Below are 21,797 nucleotides of genomic sequence, written 5' to 3'. Positions count from 1 at the left end.
GGAGGGCGTAACGGAGCCCTTTTTTCCATTTGACACATTAATGATTAATAATGAATTTATTAGTGAATAAAAACAGCCGTTTACAGCCGTGGTCTATCTCCGACCGAGCCACACTATTAGCACACATCTCTCCATGCCAAAAAAATTCTGCACGCTCCCAGAAGTGACCTAGGCTACTTTTTACAGACGCAACTGTCATATTTACTGTACAAATATTGTTTTTACATCACCACACGATCCCATGGGCAATGCGCATGGGTGCAGTACCCCCCGCGGCCACAAGATGGGGCAAATATCTCACAACGGGTAAGGGCTAGTAAATAAAATGTATTATTATTATTATTATTAAATCAAACTAAACATGTTGAATAACAAAACAAAAGACCAACCAAAACAATCCAAATGCCTAACCAAAAAACCTAAATGCTTTTCAAAGCAAACTTATATCATATAACCTCTAATCATTAGGGTTCATTATGACAACAAATGAGATTTAGCTTGGAACTACTTTATTCTGTACTCACATTTAATATTTCAATGAGCAGTGTTTAGTGACCTTCATGATGTCACAAAAATGCATCTGTGCTTGAAACAAACATTTCTGAGCCTGCATGTTCTCAATCAACCTAATTACATCCTGCTCTTTCTGGAGTTGTCATGTGATCGGCTGTGATTTAGGACTTTATTTGAACCTAAACCAACCACAGAAATACAATTCAATGTACAGCATAAATAACCAGGTAGCGGTGGCTCAGGGGGTAGAGTGGCTGGATGGTAACCGCAAGTTTGCCAGTTCAAACCAATTCAGGCCTTGCAAACAGAAGGTTCTGTGTTCAAGTCCAGAACGGGCATTTTCCTCTTTGCCTCTTTATCCAATCTTTCACTGTAGAGTGTGCAATAGCATCAACTGCATGAGTCATGGTGGTGAACTGGTTAAGACACTGGCCCTTCAACCAGAAGGTTCCTGGTTCAAATACAGTGATGACCTTTTTCCAAGTTTGTACTCTTGTACCTGTATCTCTAACCTTACAGTGCGCAAAAGAACAGGTTAAGTATGAACCACTGTGGTACAGTGGTTAAGGTAAGCAGACCGTTACGCAAAGACTGAGAGTTCAAACCTCACAGATGGAAAAGAAAACTCCTCGGCACGGAGGCAGTGGCAAATGAAAGATGGCAAAAAGGACCAAATAAAAACCAAAGGGAATAAATAAGGATAAAAAGGAACGAAGGCAGAGGCAGAAATGAAAGAGAGAGTTCGAAGATGTTGGAAGGGAGGAGGCAGTGGCAAATGAAAGATGGCAAAAAGGACCAAATAAAAATGAAAGATGATAAAAGGGAATAAATAAAAGCGCAAAAGGGCAAAAGATGATAAAAGGAAATGAAAGAGAGAGTTCAAAGATGTTGGAAAGGACAACCTGGAGCGATGCGAGGAGGCCGAGTGTCCGAGATGCGAGTAGGCCGAGTGTCCGAGATGTGAGGAGGCCGAGTGTCTGAGATGAAAGGAGGCACAGAGTTGAATAAGAAAACAGGTAAAAAGCTTTTTAAATATTTTTCTAATTCAAATTTAAGCCCCTCCCTCTAAAACTTGAGGAATGCGGGCTAAAAACACCCTTATGAACCAAAAAACTAAAATTGCTACAGCCAGGATTCAAACCCCCAACCTTCTGCACATGAATCCTGTGCTTTACCTTAATGCCACCAGGCCTTTCACATTAAATAAAAATGTTCGGTCATATTTGAGGTTGAAGGAAAAGCTCAAGTGAAAAGATACAAATATTCAATATTTAAGTATTATAGCATATTTGTGGTGTTAAATGTGATGTTTTTCATCATATTTAAGAAATTACATTATTAGTTTTAGACCATCTAACACATTAGCTGTTTATTTGTATTTATTTCCTTTTACATTCAAGCCTTTACACTAAAATAAGCTGAGCCACAGATTTTAGACGGCACTCTGCCTGTTTGATCTGAAATGTATACATTGAATTGATTCCAACCACTTCCGTTTCATGTAATAGGACACTAGGGGCTATATCTTGCCCATACCCTTATCTCTAAACATATTTTCCAGTTTTTACTATTTAAAAAAAACAACTTTTAAAATAGTTCAACTAGCCGATCTACAAGCAACGTGTCGCTGTTTATCGGCTAAAGTTAAATTATTTGAAAAGGTTTTTCAAAATAGTAAAACAAAAAGGCAAATACGTTTAGGGATAAGGGGTAAGGCGTGGCACAAGATAGGGCCCTCAGTATCCCATGAAAACATCCTGTAATATAATACTGTAAGAAAACACTTATGTTGTCAAAAACCATAAAAAGATGGGTTTTGATTTCAAAACATCTTTATTGACACAAATGCATAACGATTTCCATTCCATCGACGTGCGTGCGTCCGTTGTCGTTTTGTGGTGCTAGGCCCTCATTTATCAACCGTGCGTACGCCAAAATATGGGTGCACGCCGAAATTGCCGAAATTTTTGACATTTACAATTTCCGGCAAAGCTTGAAATTGAACGTGACAACGTTCAAAACCCACGTCTGCTCCGCAGCTGGCGTACGCTGTTTTTCTGTCTTACACAAGCGGAGCAGCATTGTCTGAACTGCTGACACGCTGTCACAGGCATCTAAACATATGTTTTCGCTCCTAAAATGTTAATATAAAACGGTACGTGTATGTAAAAAAAAAAGGGAGAGATTTCCAACTTTACAAGTAATTAAAATCGCGCAATTAAAAACAATATAACATGTTTACAATGTATTAGTTTGTGCTTAATCAAACAGTGATTTACTGGCCTTGTTATGCAAGCCACTTGTGAGATGATTTTGGAGCGCATGCGGTGGAAAAAAAAAGGCATAAATGGATGCCTTTATTTCCAAGTGACAATGACAAGCATACAGCTTGCCTATTTGTAGTAAGTACTAGCAAGGGGCTTAATCATTCACCATTTAAATAAGTGCTTAGACAGGTGTTGACAGTTTTGACAGTTCAGATAAAAGCGAGATCATTTTCGGGGCTCGGGAGGACGGGACCGCGCGGCGTGCGTCGCCAACACATACCAGCACACATGCAAGCGGCAAGCCTTCATCCATATGTTTATGATTCGTTCATCAATGATCAAATCAGAAGGCTATCATGTCGGCAGTCACCTACAGGACTTTAATATCACAGCAGTGTGAGGTCTTCGCCGTGCACTGCGCACGAATGGGTAAAATTAATATAGGCCAGCCTACAAACTAATTCCATTCATGGCGATGCGATGTCGATGTGTCATGTATATGTGTGCATGCGTGGACATGCAAGGCAAGCGAGGTGAGAGGGAAACAGACAGGCCTACAACTTTATTTAATTCATGCAGGTGTTCGTTCTTTGCGTGTGCGTCTGTGTGTGTGTGTGTGTGTGTCAAGAGTGTGGGCAGCAAGGCACGGGAGAAACGTATTTTTTCCTGTAACCCTGGTTACCAAACTTACCAGCCGTCGTATTGCAATTGTTCATGTCGCAAAAACGAGGGCGAGGCTTGATTTCATAGGGCGTGCCAGATAGATTTCAGCCGTCACATTTATTAACGTCAGAACGAAATGTCCTTTGCACTCAGGCAGATTGTGGTGTTATGGTTTAATTATTACCCTCAGGCAGGGTGTGGTGTTTTTCTTAAGGTTACATTCTTACCCTCTGGTAACACTCCATAGCAGGTGGAGTTCTCTGCATCAGGATCCTGATCCACTCCCTCATCAATGGATCCACTGAGGTCAATCACAAAGGTCATAGGTCACAAAGCGAAGCACACAGTTATATTTATAATCCATTCAGTTCAACAGTAGAAGAATGACCACATCCTATAGATATAGACAGAGCAGCCAGAGCGCTCACACTGGGGCCTGGGGATGGTGGGCAACGTTGTTATTATTATAATTTAGTGCCCATGTTGGGTCTGTTGGGTCAAGAGCGCCCTTTGTGAGTGGCTAGCCCCCCCCAATTAATGCATGGCTTTTGAAGATTAGTCATGTCACAAGTGGCAGCCAAGTCTATGGACCTTTTAATGTTAGTTTAGAACACTAATGGCGTAAATCATTTGCCAGCCAACTCTATGTACATTAACACATTTAGTACATAACACGTCCTGAAACGTCATAAGGATTGGAACCGAGAGGTGCCTTAGACGTCTGTGGACGTCCTAGCGACGTCCAAACGACGCGGGGCGAGATAATAATATTCAGAATAATTACTTTTTTTTTTTTTGGCATTTCGCTTTTCGCTTGCCGTATGCTAACGCTCTGTGAAACTATTAGCTTGTCATTGACTCCCATGTTAGCGCGGCGGAAAGAATGACTCGTATCTCCTCATCCAGGGCGCTCTCCGTGGTGATGAATGGATCGATATGCTGGCGCTGCGTTTCTGCTCCTCATCCGTCTCTCCCGCAAAATATGAACTCTTTTTGTAGCGTATATAAATATATTAAGATGATCGGAGATTGTGATGGCACTTTGTCAGTCAACTTTTTTAAGAAAGTATTTCCGGTTCATGGCTTTCAAAATGGAAGCGATCACTACTCTGGCGATTACTCCGGCGCAAGCAACGCCTTTATTTTGATGCAGTTCCGGTACTAAATGTGTTAATGTTGGCAAACGTACATCGTTTGCCAATGTGAGATGTCAGCCAGATGTGCAGTGACTCTTCTCCAGTGTGAGATGTCAGCCAGATGTGCAGTGACTCTTCTCCAGTGTGAGATGTCAGCCAGATGTACAGTGATGGGCTGTTCAACCAGTGAGATGTCAGCCAGATGTGCAGTGATGGGCTGTTCAACCTGAGAGGCAGAGAAGTGGAGAGAGCAAAACTGTTGAGTTTTAACAATCAACAAATAGGAAGGGGTATTAGGCCTGACTCACACGTGCACAACAGATTGTTGTATGGCCGATGTTATTGACTGATGCAAGCTCGCAATTCATTTCCAATGGGAGTCACATGGTTTGACACAACATTTTTGTTGTATGAGGGGGAGGGGGGCGGGGGGGCAGTCGAAACACAGCCGAAAGCCGTACAACAAAAATGTTGTGTCAAACCATGTGACTTCCATTGGAAATGCATTGGGAGCTTGCATCAGTAGACAAGTCTCATTGCGAACGCAGTGATTGCGAACGCAGTGAGCACTTACTATGAGACCTAGCAGATCATGTCTGTCTGTGTGTCTGTGTGTGTGTGTGTGTCTGTCCCGCTATCCAAATATGGAGTGTGTTGCATCAGCAATCACTCAGCTCCATATATGGGCACAAAAGGGGCCAGGTCCACTCAGCTCCATATATGGGCACAACAGGGGCCAGGTCCACATATACAGTAACAGCGGGACAGACACACAGACAGACAGACAGACAGACATGATCTGCAGGGTCTCAGCGGTGTTCGCTTCCCGCGTTTGCGCGTCTTACTGGTACATCTAGCATGCATCAATGTATGCTAGATCGAAAGGTGTGCGATCAGATCTTAGATCTGTGTGTGTGTGTGTGTGTGTGTGTGTGCCGAAGGCCGGGGCAAGTGGGCGGGCGGTCCTGGTTGAAAGATAAATCACAGAGACACAGTACTGTAGTGCCTCCGTTAACTAGGATCACAGAGAGACAGTCTAAAGTTCTCTAGTCTAAACCACAGGTCTAAAAACAGGGGGTCAAGGACCAACTAACCATCCTTATTCTGGTTGGAACATTCGCTGAAAATAGCCGATCTACAAGCTCACAATGCGGTGCAACGATTTGGTTTAGATTAGATTGTTTGTTTTTTTTGCCCAACGTTAAACACGTGTTAAAAAGGCGTTAATGGCGTTGTTGACAGTCTGGGAGATCAAAAAAATAAGTTAAATAAGTCCTCGGCAGACATTGAGTTGTTGTAACATTCAGGGGTCATCACCATGTCAGGGTTGTGGTGGACATTTTTGTCAAAATTACATTTTTGCCACAGACATACAAATGAGCGGACAATGGAACCAAATGGACCCGTAATTAAGGGTTCCATTTGTACACTACACACTCAAACTTATTCTGAAGAAATGCTGGATACTGACATTCAGTAATTGGGTCTTAAGATCAAAATAAGAACATTATAATGGTGTGTAAAAGAGAAAATCTAACATTTTCCACGGACAAAACCAAGTCTTGCCATGGACACATTTTGTCCGTGTACCTCTGGTGGTAACATTTAGAAAATACACATTAACATGAATCCAACACCAGTTAAACTAAACACCAATGATCATGTCGAAGTATTATCTGTACATTGAAATACCAGGTAACCAATGATTCTGTCCAAGTAGCATGATATCTAAATTACATTTACATTTTTAACATACCGGTAATCCATTCATTATTTGGCTAGCCCCCCCAATGCATGGATTTTGGAGATTACGTCATGTGTCAGTCAAGTCTATGGACTTTGTAATGCTTGTTTAGAGCACTTATGAGTTATGACGTACATCGTTTGCCAACAGTGAGATCCTGTGTGGAGGCAGGACTTACATGGGAAGAAGAGAAGCCTGACCTCTTGGTCTGCTGCGACATACTAAATCCAACACGGGTTGTGGTTCTGGTCATTCAGCCGCGTGGGTGAAGCTTAAATTCCATCCACCAGCCGTCTAAAAACCCAGAAGAGACACCGGCTCTGAGCGGAAAACGGCCACGTCTACACGCTCAAGTCTGGCAACAGCTAGAATATGTCGATGCGCTGTTCAGAGGAGTTGGCAGAGGAGTGGAGAGAGAGAAACAGTTGAGTGTTTAATTGTTACAATCAACCAATAAGAAGGAGTATATAAGGATCAGATCCTAGATCAGTGTCACCATCATGACATTTCACTTGACAATGAATTGTCAATTTATAGTGATTAACAATTATTGCGATTAACAATTGAATTGCATTTTTCCTTTGAACATTGGAATACATAAATTGAATATCTGTCTAGCTTTTATTTAAAAAAAAATGAATCATGAAGAAATATATCTCAAATAAAAAATAAAGTAGAGGAAATAGCTGATCAACAAGCTTACAATGTGTCACATTGCGATGAATTGTGAGCCTGTATCAGGGGTGCCCAAAAGGTAGATTGCGATCTACCAGTAGATCACAAAGCCTGTGCAGGTGGATCGCATGACAAGTATAATTTAAAAATAGTTTCACAAACTATTTCCATTTTCCCCCTTTTATTTCCCATTCCAAGTGTGTTTCTCATGTTGTGTAACGCCAGAGCCGCTATTCCAAAGCCCCTCTAACTATTTTCAGCAATGAGATCATGTTTTTTTGGTGGGTAGATCTTGGTTGAGTTGGTCATTTTGAAAGTAGCTCTCAAGTCAAAAAAGTCTGGTCACCTAGGCTCTGCTGGAGATCAACCATTTCCACTATTTTTGGAAACATTTTTGAGACATGGAAACGATTATGATGGCGATTACAGTATGTCATAATTGTGACAGACAGGCCTATCAGTGACATGTCAATCAATCAATAGTAACAAAACTAACTCTTGTGGTTCGGGACACATGCTTTTAGGGGGTTCCCCAGATGTAGGCAATTTAAGAACTTTTAATAACTTATTATTGCATCAGAAGTAATCAACAAACAATATACCGGTAGTATTTAAAAAAACTGTTTATTTGTAAATTGTCAAATAATTAAATAGAAGAAAGAGGTCAAAATAGCTGATCTACAAGCTCCCAACAGCTCGCAACACGAGGCGTTGTGATCTTGTAGATCAGCAGATTTTCACAATACTTATCTATGGAACTGAGTCAAACTAAATGTAATAGGCGTAGCCTACTGTAGGCGGCAGGCCTATAGTTAACTCCTACATTTGCTTGTCAGAGTGTGTGGTCACGGCCTGAAAGAGTGGTCTAATTTTAAGATTAAAGCAGCGTCACAGATGAAAAAGAGAAAAAAGCAGTGAATCCCTCTGCTTTCGTTTCTAAATCATTGTGCACATACATAGCCCCTTTCGGGACCCTCGGTTACCTTTTCTGAATTTTGGACACAAAGATAAAGATACAGTAACTGAGGGTCCCGATCGGGGCTAGCCCTGAAACATGACTGCCATGATGATTGAGTCATGAACCATGGCTAGATCGGGGCTAGTGTGCACCTGGATCCTATCCTGCACATGGAACACTATTAAAGGTTCTAGCCCTAGAATGGCTCAGATATGTATGGCATGTAGTGTATGTAAATACACTACATGCCCTCGATCCTGTGTTGGTGAAATGTATGCAATATGACAGCATTCTAGGGCTATAAAGGTCCTAGACAGACAGTACATTAACTAAATGTCCTATTACACTTCTCAGATAGCATCCATACTCACTCAGAAACTTGTTGAAATGTCTCTCACAAGTTTACCAGCCACAGTCCATCTTGTTATTAATGTCAGCTGGTTTTGGTAGAAATACTGAGTGAAAACCCAGCTTCAAACGCACTGATATTAATCGCTGACTCTTCATTTGGTGACAACATTTACCAGATAATTTAATTTATAAACAGAGCTGTTTCCAGTTCCACAGATCTCTCACTCTCTCAGACTGTTTTCCTTCCTGTTAGCTTTTTTTAGTCCCACCCCCTGTCAAACCTGCAAAATTTTGACTAGAGTTGATTGACAGCTGTCCTGTGTGGCCATTGCCCAATGACATTGCTTTGTTTGGGAACCATCTGCACTATGCGTAATACATGTTGTTTTCCGTTGTGTCCAACAGGTGTCAGTGTTGCGTTGTGTTGTGTTTGTGAACTTTGGTCAGCTCTGCTCCAGGTTGTTTTACACTCATTATACTAAGCAGAGCTTAATGTAAACACAAAACAGTGTGACTCTATATAGCTCGCCCCGCTTCCTAAGGTATGTTTAATTAACTGATTAATGAATGACCTTCTAGGGCAGGGTTTCTCAAAGTGGGTTCACACCGGCCCAGGGTGCCACAGAATATGGAACGCCCTACCTTAAGACTTGCAAAATCTGTGTCATGTTTTAAATCCCTTCTAAAAACCCACCTTTACGTTAAGGCTTTCTCTTAATTTCCTTTTGCATACCGTATTCTATTTTTGTGTGTATGCTTTTATGTTGTCCTTGCTGTCATTTATTGATATCTTGTTGTAGCTGTGACTACGTTGTTGTTTTTTTTACCGTTATGTAAAGCACTTTGTGAAATGTGTCTTGAAATGAGCTATATAAATAAATTCATTATCATTACCAGTTAAATCATAGCAACCGCCTTATGGCACCCAATCAGATTTTTGCTATTAATCTACTTTTAGTATAACAGAAAATGTACTCTGATCTCTTTTTCCCCACACTCTTTAGAGCACAAATTGTATTGCTTTCAGTGAGTACAGGGTTTCACAGGGATTCCATTACATTTTTCCATTACATTTTGAAGCAATTGCAGAAATATTAGACCATATTGTCAAATATTTTTACATTAAAATTCTCCCTATTATAATTATTATTATTATTTGAGTGTTGGCGATTTTTTCTTTTTTAGGTTTGAGGGTTTTTGTTTTTAGTTGGCATTTTAGTTTTGTTTGAACCTATGATCTTAGGTAAACTTATAATTAAGGATTCAAGATTGTCAATTATTGTAACTGAATCAGGCCTGCAAAGGGCTTAATTTAGAATGGTTAGCATAGGATGTTTCACCAAAACGTCAGTAGGTGGCAGTATACACCAACTTGAGATTCACTTAGGATTAAAACTGTACCTGACTTTCTATACCAGTGTGTATGTTATTTCAGTACCCACAGAATGGTCTCTGCCCTTCTCTATATTAACTGTTTTCACATACAAAAACAAAACTTCTGACAACTATATTCAACACAATGTGCCATACAACAGTCATCACACATTAATACAGAGACGTGAGTTAATTAATACCTTGATATGTCAAAGTGCACTTGATTTCACTCAAACAAACATACAGAAAGGGCTAACTTTACACAAACACCACAAAGACAAAGTGCAATTTACTATTGCATTGAGACTTAGAGAGCAAGAGATGGAATCACACACACACACACACACACACACACACACACACACACACACCCTTGTACAGCATTTCACCAACATCTAATCAGAGCTTTCATTAATAATTACAATGATGACAAAGTCCAATTGTGAAGTTGCCAGTCATGGTAACCCCGATAAAAAGGTAGGTTTATAGTATACTCTATAATAGCTTTCATAAATTCATAAACAAAACGTCATATTCTCTCAAGGTTTTTCCTCTGCGATATACTGTAGCTTCGGGGGAAAGATTTGCATATTTACGTACCGTAATATGACATAAGATTCTAAAGATTATGTCATTCAGGGGTGCCGTGGATGAAAAGGTTATTTACAGGGTGCCCTGAGTAAAAAAATACTTTGAGGACCACTGGGGTAGAGCATCCGGCTGCGATGCTTTCAACGGGTCTGAAGTGTGGATTTCAACATCGATAACATTTGACCAGGTGTTAACCATTATGAGTCAGGAGCACCATGGTTGGTAGACATTTAGCTTGTTGTTTTCTGACATTGAAGCAAATGCGCCAATGTCAGTTCAACAAACTACACACCAGAAAAAAACGGCACTGCCATGCATCCGACGCCTCGTCGGCATGCGTTGGCTACAACGCTTTCTGGCGCAGATGTTTGACCTGTGTGCCCAGTGCCACGGGTGTGCCAATGTGCAAGCATAGTACATAGTAGGTTGACAGTAGTCTGCCTAAATCTAAAATACCCATTGTTCATTTTATTAGCTGCAGCTGTGTGTTGCTTCCATCACAGTGTACTATAAGGTCAGTCTCATGCAGCCTGTCGTGTTTTCAGCCTTATGAAGTTTTTAACCCAACTACGAAATCAGCCTATGGTTTCATGATGGTTGTTTGATGTTGATATCAGGTAGAACGTATACGTATACGTAAACCTCAACCAGAGTGTTCATTAACTTATGAACAGAAAAAATTATAAATGAACACTGATGATTTTACTGTGTAGTGCAGCTGGCTAGCAAAAAAACACAAACTTTACACATTTACAGTGCAGGGGTAGTTTCTTGTGTGCACCACTCCACTTAAAGTATAAAGTGAACCTCCGTGGTGTCGGCGACAACCAGTTGATTTCATTTGATTTCTAAAACAAATACCCTTCGTGTCTTCTTGTTCTACAGGTTTTGACAGCTGATGAGGCAGAGCCTGCAAAAAGTATAGAATGTAAAATGAAATTAATTACTCTCATGACAAGACAAGTTCAGAAACTTCACAGATAGAAAATCTGGCCAAAGATCTTTACTGGTACACATAACACTTTTGATTATCCTTTTACATAAAAGAGAATAAAATGTTCAATCATTTGGCCATTTTATATAATTAATGTCCTATGTGTGTTGTGTGCATCACCAAGAGATGTGTAAAATGATTTAAACTGAAATCTGTACATTGTATGTCCTACACAAGATTCAAACCCAAATGTGAGAGCCCAAACATCCATTGTTCAGCCAGGATAGAATCCCCACTTGGCCTGAGGGGATGTTACAGTATGTTGTATTAACATGCTCTACCATACAGATCCTTTTATTCACTAAAATAAGTTACAGATTGCAGCATTAATGCTGCTTAATGGAAGTGACTCTTGATTGTGATCCGGTTAGGAATAGATAACGGCGTGGATTAAAGCTAAATTAAATATCCCGACTGAAAATGTTTGTATGACCAAGTCCTAATGTGTGATTTGTGACACAGGCTGACACTAGTGCTGATTCCTAAACAATTTACACAATATGTAAACTTGTGTTTTTTTAGCCTAATATTGTACCTGATGTTCTACAAGGTGCAGAAATCACAGTTTTGAGGCTTTAACCTTTGTTTTTATATGACATATGTGAGACTATTTAGATTTTATGAAAGCACATTTTGCTAGTTTGAACACTGAGAGCCTGAGAGCTTGTAGATTGGCTATTTTCGCTGCACAACATGCTTCCATAAGACATGCTGGCTTCTCAGTTCTCAGTCATCGCGACCGGGAACTTTAATTACAATTTAAGCATTTAATCCAGAGAATTTACAGTAAGCAAGAACAAAAACATTGTAATCTATACTAATCTATACTATGACGTGGCCTATAGTAGTTACCATGTGTAGGTTGACTGGTTCATCCTCTGGGTATGAAACGCAGGTTGATGGGTTGTGCTGGGATGAGCAGGGTCCTGGTTTTGGCCTCTACACTAGGGGCGCCCTCCTCTGGATGAACCTCATAGTGCTGCATCATCTGAAGAAGAAGAAGAATGATCAGAACGCTAGAACTTAAGTGATGTCACTATTCAGTATTTAAGTCTGACGTCATTTTGTAGTGCTACGTTACGTCCGGGTCCAAGTGGCACCAGCTCCCGTCCGCATCTCATTGCGAATGCAGTGAGCACTTACTATGAGACCTAGCAGATCACGTCTGTCTGTCTGTCTGTCTGTCCGTGTGTCTGTCCCGCTATCCAAATATGGAGTGTGTTGCATCAGCAATCACTCAGCTCCATATATGGGCACAAAAGGGGCCAGGTCCACTCAGCTCCATATATGGGCACAAAAGGGGCCAGGTCCACATATACAGTAACAGCGGGACAGACAGACAGACATGATCTGCAGGGTCTCAGCTGCGTTCGCTTCCCGCGTTTGCGCGTCTTACTGGTTGTAAATAGAATATCTAAACGCGTGAATCTTTTTACAATGACGTTATTTTTCAGAAAGGAATTCAAGCCATTGAGGGTTAAAATGCGTCTAACGCTTCCAACTCGAGTAGAATTATTAATGTTTTGTTCCAGTGTCCATGACAAAGAAAATATATGATGTGAAGACAATAAAGACTATTATTATCATTATTATTGAAGGTTTCAAAAAACATGGGCTATAACCCATCGTTTTTGTCATTTTGTCATTTTTTTCAAATCCTCAAAAATGATGAAAAACGGCGCGCTATAGTATGCCGTACGATATGGGCTATAGCCCATGGTCCAAAATGATGAGAAACGAGGCTAACTTTTTTTCCCAAAATTTCAAAAAACATGGGCTATAACCCATCGTTTTTGTCATTTTCTCATTTTTTTCAAATCCTCAAAAATGATGAAAAACGGCGCGCTATAGTATGCCGTACGATATGGGCTATAGCCCATGGTCCAAAATGATGAGAAACGAGGCTAACTTTTTTTTTCAAAATTTCAAAAAACATGGGCTATAACCCATCGTTTTTGTCATTTTGTCATTTTTTTCAAATCCTCAAAAATGATGAAAAACGGCTCGCTATAGTATGCCGTACGATATGGGCTATAGCCCATGGTCCAAAATGATGAGAAACGAGGCTAACTTTTTTTTCAAAATTTCAAAAAACATGGGCTATAACCCATCGTTTTTGTCATTTTTTCATTTTTTTCAAATCCTCAAAAATGATGAAAAACGGCGCGCTATAGTATGCCGTACGATATGGGCTATAGCCCATGGTCCAAAATGATGAGAAACGAGGCTAACTTTTTTTTTCAAAATTTCAAAAAACATGGGCTATAACCCATCGTTTTTGTCATTTTGTCATTTTTTTCAAATCCTCAAAAATGATGAAAAACGGCGCGCTATAGTATGCCGTACGATATGGGCTATAGCCCATGGTCCAAAATGATGAGAAACGAGGCTAACTTTTTTTTTCAAAATTTCAAAAAACATGGGCTATAACCCATCGTTTTTGTCATTTTGTCATTTTTTTCAAATCCTCAAAAATGATGAAAAACGGCGCGCTATAGTATGCCGTACGATATGGGCTATAGCCCATGGTCCAAAATGATGAGAAACGAGGCTAACTTTTTTTTCCAAAATTTCAAAAAACATGGGCTATAAACCCATCGTTTTTGTCATTTTCTCATTTTTTTCAAATCCTCAAAAATGATGAAAAACGGCGCGCTATAGTATGCCGTACAATATGGGCTATAGCCCATGGTCCAAAATGATGAGAAACGAGGCTAACTTTTTTTTTCAAAATTTCAAAAAACATGGGCTATAACCCATCGTTTTTGTCATTTTGTCATTTTTTTCAAATCCTCAAAAATGATGAAAAACGGCGCGCTATAGTATGCCGTACGATATGGGCTATAGCCCATGGTCCAAAATGATGAGAAACGAGGCTAACTTTTTTTTTCAAAATTTCAAAAAATATGGGCTATAACCCATCGTTTTTGTCATTTTGTCATTTTTTTCAAATCCTCAAAAATGATGAAAAACGGCGCGCTATAGTATGCCGTACGATAGAATGTGTGCAGGCTTGAGTATGTTGAATCTAGTTTGCAATTAATGAGGATTTAGTTGACACAATGAAATAAAATGGCGATAGTATCCAGTGTGGGGTAAACGGCCTGTCACAGCCAGATTTGGGAGAGCAGCGCAATGAGACTTTCGTGGTTGTTTTCGTCTCAGATTTAGTCCGACGGAGCGTCACAGTATAACTCTATGGGGACACAAAAGCGACACAAAAGTAGGACCCGGAAGTATCTCTGGAGGGGGCGCTCACGTCACGGCTAAAATACTGAATAGAGCGTCGCAGTCCCTCCCCCTTTCAGAACAACGAGTGGCCCAGGAAATGGTTCTCCATTCATTTTCACCATAGGCGATTCCAAAAGTATTTATTTAAAGACGGTTACGCCAAGCCAACTCGGATCGTGAAAAATCATGACAATGAACACAACATAAGAAGAAAAACAAAACAAATAGTGTTGTCTCCTGCCTTTATTTTCTTCTTTCTAAGGATTTGATCGGCCCAAAATATTGTGTTCATCGTCATGATTTGTCACGATCCGAGTTGGCTTTGTACGCGGCGTAACCGTCTTTAAATAAATACTTAAAGAAAATCCTATGGGAGAAATGCATTGCATTTCATTTCCTGGGCCACTCGTCGTTCTGAAAGGGGGAGGGACTGCGACGCTCTATTGCTACTTATCTGGAGCACCTGGATAGATTAAAAAAAACTGCCTTGAGATGTTTCGCTGAATTGAGACTCACAATTACTGTATATGAACTTGGGACTGGAGCCATACTGTTGACTAATTTTCCTTTCCCCTCTCCTCTTTATTCATCTTCCCTTTCATCTGATCACTTTCTTGGTCCATCACTCTCTCGCAGTTACCGTTGTTGCCAACACTGTGTCTGTGTGAGAGAGAGTGTGTGTGTGTGTGTGTGTGTGTGTGTGTGTGTGTGTGTGTGTGTGTGTGTATTTTCCCTCCATTCCGGTCACCGACTCACCCTGGAGAGAGCAAAGTACATCTCCATCTCGGCCACCCTCTTTCCCACACAGGCACGCACACCGACCCCAAAGGGAATGAAGCTGTAGGGGTGGTGCTGGAAGCCACCGGGCCCCCCGTCACGTAGCCAGCGCTCTGGGATGAAGCTCCCTGCGTTGGGGAACTCTTCCTCGTCGTGACTGGCCGCGTAGTGGCACAGGTGGAACTGGGTCTGAGTGTTCATACATGTAGGAGACAGAGGGAAAGGAGGGAAGGGGACGAGGAGTCGGGAGCGATGGAGAAAAGTCAAGGGAGAGAAGTAGACAGAAACACAAATGGAGGTGACGACACTTTTGTGTCGTCACTTTTGCGATGTGAAACTTCCCATATCGCAGGTTTACATACAGTAGTCGCAGTACAAACACCAGAGGGATACTAGTCGTCTGACAAGTTACAACACAGAAGTCTACTTTGTTGCAAGTTTGTCCTTCCAGCAGTTACACTTTTATGTTTGTTTTGTTTTACAATGATGTAGATGTTTGCTGTAGATAAATGTATGAATGATAGATGTCTGCCAGTTCTGTCTGTGATTCTCTGGTCCTGTGTCAGCCGTACGACCATAAACCATGTCACACAAGTACATTTCATTTTCCAGCCAAACACCACCAGATGATTTCACAGCTGCCTGCACAAACACCTCTTGTGCCATGTCCCTCTCTGTTCCTGAGATGACATTATTTTCTTGTCTTAATTGTGGCCTTGACCTTTGAAACACTAGTGAAAATATCTTTCATGATTTTGGAAGTATTTGGACATTTTCACCTGTAATGACATGCCTCATATAGAGGTTCACGGTGGTCAGATCAACACATGGAATGAATTCTAATCTGTACTGGCCATATATGGAGCGTGTCTTGAGTGTACAGGGTTTGATGAGTTCAGATCAACATAAGGAATGTCAGAACAGGAAGGACGGGTGGGGATGGATCAACATATAGAAGGTCAGAACAGGTCAGCTCCATATATGGAGATCTAAGAGTTTAAGGTTTGAGGTCAGATGTAGAGTTGCTGGCCGGCTCCATATGCAGATCTAGGGGATGATCCAGTCTTCTCCACGGTTAGATGAGGTCAGTGTCGTGATCTTCATCTATGTAGATGACCACCATATGTGGTGGTGTGATATATGGAGACATGATGTCACGAGGCATTGGACAATCTGTTTTTGGGGTTTAGCGAAGGGCTAATTGTGTCTTTGGGACAGCCTTCTCCTCATTTGTTTCAATAGGCCCATCTGTTCTTGAGTTTGAACTTGTTTGTGACCTATTATTTATGTATCTGCCCGTTAAATCAGCTGGTGTTTGTTTGGACTGAAACCCTGCATACACTCGGACCGTCATGTCCCTTGATCACACGCCACTGGACAATACCTACCTTCTTTGGGAACCAGTAGTTGTCCACAACCACTTCATTTTCCACTGACAAACGGCCATTTCCAGGAACCACAGGATACAAGCTGGTAGAATAGAATATATATGACATTATAGTATTTTAGACAGCAAAGCTCAACAGCAGAGATTATGTTCTGTCATATGGAAATAACATGTGAAAAAGAAAGATAGTCTGCATAAACAGCTTTCATTTCATTAGGTGATGAAGGTCAGTCATGGCCGAAACGTTGTGGACTATGTCAGTGTTTTTCCCACTGCATCTACCTATAGTCCAACACCAGCGAGGAACTGGATGTGCGCAACTACCGTTTCTTTTTATAAATATGGACATAACATAACACATAAATTCTATCGTATGGACTATGTTGAGTCAAACGCCATTTGCAAAAAAGATGGCAATGTGGCTGTGCACAGATTTCTCTATACACGTTATTCATTGACTTTTCTCCCAGCAGCATCCATGCGCCTGCTGAAAATGAGACATATATTGTACTGTATTTGTATGAATGTGTGGATACCGGTATGTCTGTGTGAGTGCGCATGTTCACCCCTGTGTGTCTGCAATGCATCTGTGTTTTTAGGCATGAACAAACCTATTCAACATCTAAGCACGTTCCACATCATGTCTGCTGGTATGCAAAAACAACAACAGTGAAATCTGATTTGGAGAACAGAACAGTCCTGCAGGTTCTTGCATTGCACTGCATTTCCCTTCACCCTATGCCTGGGGAAAAGGAGTGAGTGAGTGAGTGAGTGAGTGAGTGAGTGAGTGAGTGAGTGAGTGAGTGAGTGAATGAGTGGGTGAGTTCACACGTAGTCAAATTCTGCAGTCACAAAAGTCACTGTGCACAATGTGTGTGTTACACTAACATTGTGTAAAGGCACAAAGCCAAAAACAGTGCTCCGTTTTGAGAATGTGGTGCATTTTACACCGTTCTGCAAACTAACCTTCCTGTGCTGCAAGGAATGTGTGCATTTCCTGACTATAATTATATCCATGTCCTTACATAACCCTGCCTGCACACAGCCCTGAAACGGTTGTCCCTCCCATACTGCTGTACGTTATCTACTGCATCAGTCACAATCACTTTCATCATGCTCTCTCTGACGAGACTCTCCGAGGAGACTTCCGTGTAAGTCAAAACCAAACTTTCTGTAAGACAGTGGTTTTCAACGTTTTGGTGCCCAGGCAAGTCAAGATCTCAAGGTGCACCTGTATTCATGGCGAAAACAGACGATCTACAAGCTCCCAACGCATCGGGATGTGACATTCTGTGAGCTAATACTGTACTGTAGATCGGGTGTATATGGCCATTTATGGCTTGAAGATTTTCAAAAAAATATTAATTTAACAGATGTTTTTGTTAAATAGCTTTATATATCGGCTAGTAATCTTTGCTATAGTGTGTTTGTTCAATAAAAGGGGTCTCCCGTCGCTTCAGTAAACAGAAAATAAAGTTCCGACTGGATACCGAGAGATAAGGCCAACCAAACATACTATAAGACTTGACTCTGAAAGCAGGGCCATTGACAGTACATATATTGCACATTGGAGCAATAGGACCTTATGTAACATTACATTGAGACATCAGACTTGGACTTAATTGCAGACATAAGCACAGACCCACAGCTTAATATTTTGACATTAACCACAGAGAACCCACTGCTTAATATTTTGAAACCGGCACAATGTCTGATGTTCTCAGAGTGTAGACACAGAGCAAGTAGCAGTGTTACTTAATACTTATTAGGTTACTAATTGCAATAACGTGCAGGTAATTAGTCATCTGCAACTGACATTTTAAATCAAATATTACCAACCCACCAATTTGCTATGATGGACTGCAAGATATGAATTGTGGGTTTATTAAGTGCAAACAAGTACTACTCTATTTACCTCTGTCATGAAGGAGAAATGTTTAAAAAACTATCCTGTGTTTCACATGCCTAAACAATGCACCATTTCTCTCGGTTCTTAACCCTGTAAGCCCCAATGTTGCAATAATACAACATATTTTAATTCATTACGGTAATTAATACATTTTTTGTATGTTATTTTTTCACCAAAACGTCATCATTGATGTTCATTGCAATTCCATTGCTCATTATATTGCCATATAAATACAAATAAATAAATAATTTTTTTAACCTATGACCTTTGACCCTGATAAAAGTAAGTAAAATAACTGTATATGTTTTTGTTGTGATCATTAGAATGTCTAGAACATGTTTTATTCATTATTGTGAAAGATATCCCCCAAATGTAAATTCATAATTTATTATTATTTTAATTATTATTATTAATGTGCATACAATTGGCATAAAACTTTTTGTTGTTGTTATACATAATTTCCTCTGATAAGTCCTAGTAGTAAAAAATAGTAGTAAGGTTGAAATCTCTTTTTTGCAAGTAGAAATTAATCCAGGTGTTACAGGGTTAAGGAGACCTTGAAACAATGAAAGCGCTCTTGTTCTAAAAAGGAGTAACGATCCTCCAAGTGCCACATTCAAGGATGGTGCATGCACAAAATTATTACACAAGCGTTTCAATCTGCAACATTTGACTACACACATTCCAGTAGTCATACCACACACACAAACACACACACACACACACATCTATTTATTAACCTATATAGAAATATAATTGTGGTTGGTTGCATGTTCCCATTCCTAAATTAGCCATTGATTGTATTCTGGCACACTTGGGAAAGGCTCGCTCAACCCGAGGACAGACTAGCGACCGCGGGGGGATTCGAAACAAGAATAAAGTCTGGAAAGGTTATAAGAATATACTGGGTGCAGATTCAGATAAAACGCAAAAAGGTATTACAATCCGCACTCCCTGCAGAGGTCTTAGGAGAATGTTCATGATAAGTAGCAGCAGTCTAACAAACAGACACATTCATGGCAACAGGTACGGTCGCCCCTTTTCCATCTCGCCCCACTACTCGGATCGGGACTCGAACCTGCGAAATGCTGTCAGGCCAGCCTAGGTGCCTGGACCACTAGGCCGGCCCTGGCCAGATGCAAATGTTTTAGTAGTGGGTTTGTAAATCTACCTCAAGTGAAAATTGTGCACCGCAAGGCACAACATAACATCTGATTTATATAGTCAGCAGCTAATTACACAAATCAGTATAAGTAATCGCCTTCTATAGCTGTAGAGATGCAGTGGAACCACCAACCAGCTCAAGAATAAAAAAAGAAAGAAGGCCAAAACATTTTGGAGGGACAACTGAGAGAAATCAAATGTCGGTGATGATTGCATATGAAAAACTAAACTTCTGAAAAGAGATGACAAAGATTTAGTGCCTTCCTAGTTTAAAGGATGACTTGATCATCCATTGTGTGGGCATGTTGAGAGGTAGGTTCAAAGTTGTCTCCGATTTCTTGCGTCACTGCTTGATCTACGGTTAGATTATTTATATTTAGTGATTCTCTGGGCGTGTCCTTATGTGTAATCTGTGACTCCTTGCTGCATTCCCTGTCATTTCCAGGCTGCACAAGCTTCTTTTAGAATACCAAACCTGTGCTAATTAGCACATGCCTTTCAGTCAATCACACGTATCACATCTCAGAGTGCAATGGGCTCTATGCACATAGAATAACCAAGGGGCCAGTGAGGCTCTCCAACGTTGAAGCGCTGGGCCCTAGTGGTAAGAGGAAGGACTGCAGGCGGACCCGTGGATTCGTGACGAGGAAACCCCGTGCAGCTGGGCTTTAACATTGAGCGCTCGGTTGCACTTCCGCATTGGACCACCAAAATTTGGTGGTCCAATGCGGAAATGCGCCCGAAAAGGCGGAAATAGACGGTCCTTCAGGCTGCTTCAAAACGCCACTGAGCAACTTCCACTGACATGAATAGCGGAGGGGGCGGGGCTTCGCGCCAGATCAGTCTCTATCCTTTTAATACTCTATGAGAATAACTCTTCCTATTTCCGGGTCCCTTCCCTACTTCCTTCACAGGTGTTACCAATGATACTAATTAAGGCTCTGTTCCATTTAGTGTACAGTGGTTCTCAAACTGTTTAATTTCAAGGACCCCCATCACTCTGAGAGGGGTCCATTTGGTCTTACAGACCCGTATGGAGCCATTTAGAACTCAAGGACACTGTGAGACCTACTGGTGTAGCAGAGTGTTTACAGTGAGCCAACATACAGTAGCACAATAGCATCACACTGACTGACCTCTGTTTGACCAGAATGTAACAGAGCCTTCATTAGTATCATCGGTAACACCTGTGAAAGTCAAGGAAGAAGAGAAGGGTTCCAAGTTCTTTCAAAAACGGTGTGCGTTCATAGAGCCCATTACGTAGGGTTTTTCACGAAGGTGGCGGTGGTCTCACCGTAGTGTCTCCTTTATCACGGCCTTCATGTACGGCATCCTGGCCAGGTCTTCTGATGTGGGCTCCCGCCGGCCGGGACACACCGCCTGGACCTCTCTGTGGAGGGCCGTCTGGACCCGCACGTCCCTGGACAGGTGGTACAGCGTCCATGACAGCGTGTTAGACGTCTGGGCCCGGGAGTTGGACAGGAAAGAAGGGAGGAGGAGGAGGAACAAGGCGGGGAAGAGAAGTCAAGGGAGATGGAGAGAGACAAAGAAAGAGAGGGTTGAAAACCAGTTACTGCATATAAGGCCTCTTAACCAATAACCACATAATACTTAATTGAACGGGATACCCCAGGTTTCTATACTGTACTTGGTCCACTCCTTTTTCCCTTCTACACTGGAAATGGATGATCTTTAGAGTACAATCTCCCATTTGTGAGCACAAGTTTGTGAGCTTGTAGATCTGCTATTTCTGCCAAATGTTCAGCCCAGAATACACTGTGGGCTCATGTGGCGCAAGAACCAAACCACCATCCATACACGATCCACCATCTATTCACAGCTTCAGCCATATATCATACCGTGTTTGGTGAATATTTCCAACATGAATGTTAAATGTTGGCTAAACATCATTGTGCTGTAATAAGTCATGGAAGTTTGAGTTAGCAAATCAATCCTTTCTGCAGGGTCTTTTTTCAGCGACACCAAAAATAACAGCACAATTTATTACTGTATATTTACCATGTTGGATACCTATCTCGAGCAAGTTACACAAGTCCCTGCAA

The 21,797-nt window shown here is 41.1% G+C and overlaps 2 protein-coding genes across 2 annotated transcripts in view; both read right to left on the bottom strand.

The window, feature by feature from the left end:
* map3k2 (mitogen-activated protein kinase kinase kinase 2) overlaps nt 1-21,797 on the bottom strand; it is a 316,607-nt gene that overhangs the window by 245,101 nt on the left and 49,709 nt on the right. The gene's annotated exons all lie outside the window — the stretch shown is intronic.
* The window catches only part of cyp27a2 (cytochrome P450 family 27 subfamily A member 2), a gene marked incomplete at its 5' end in the record, with an annotated part of 22,221 nt that continues 10,235 nt past the window's right edge, over nt 9,812-21,797 (bottom strand). The window contains 5 exons of the mRNA XM_080758523.1: nt 9,812-11,182; nt 12,119-12,254; nt 15,254-15,463; nt 16,663-16,744; nt 21,029-21,195. Coding sequence (XP_080614649.1) covers nt 12,138-12,254; nt 15,254-15,463; nt 16,663-16,744; nt 21,029-21,195 — 576 coding nt within the window. The 3' untranslated portion in view covers nt 9,812-11,182; nt 12,119-12,137. The remainder of the gene's footprint in view (nt 11,183-12,118; nt 12,255-15,253; nt 15,464-16,662; nt 16,745-21,028; nt 21,196-21,797) is intronic.

Source organism: Protomyctophum bolini (genome assembly GCF_963924005.1).
Source record: "Protomyctophum bolini genome assembly, chromosome: 24".
Taxonomy (NCBI): Eukaryota; Metazoa; Chordata; class Actinopteri; order Myctophiformes; family Myctophidae; genus Protomyctophum; species Protomyctophum bolini.
Note: the sequence above shows the minus strand (reverse complement) of the source record. Positions and strands in the feature narration are given on the sequence as shown.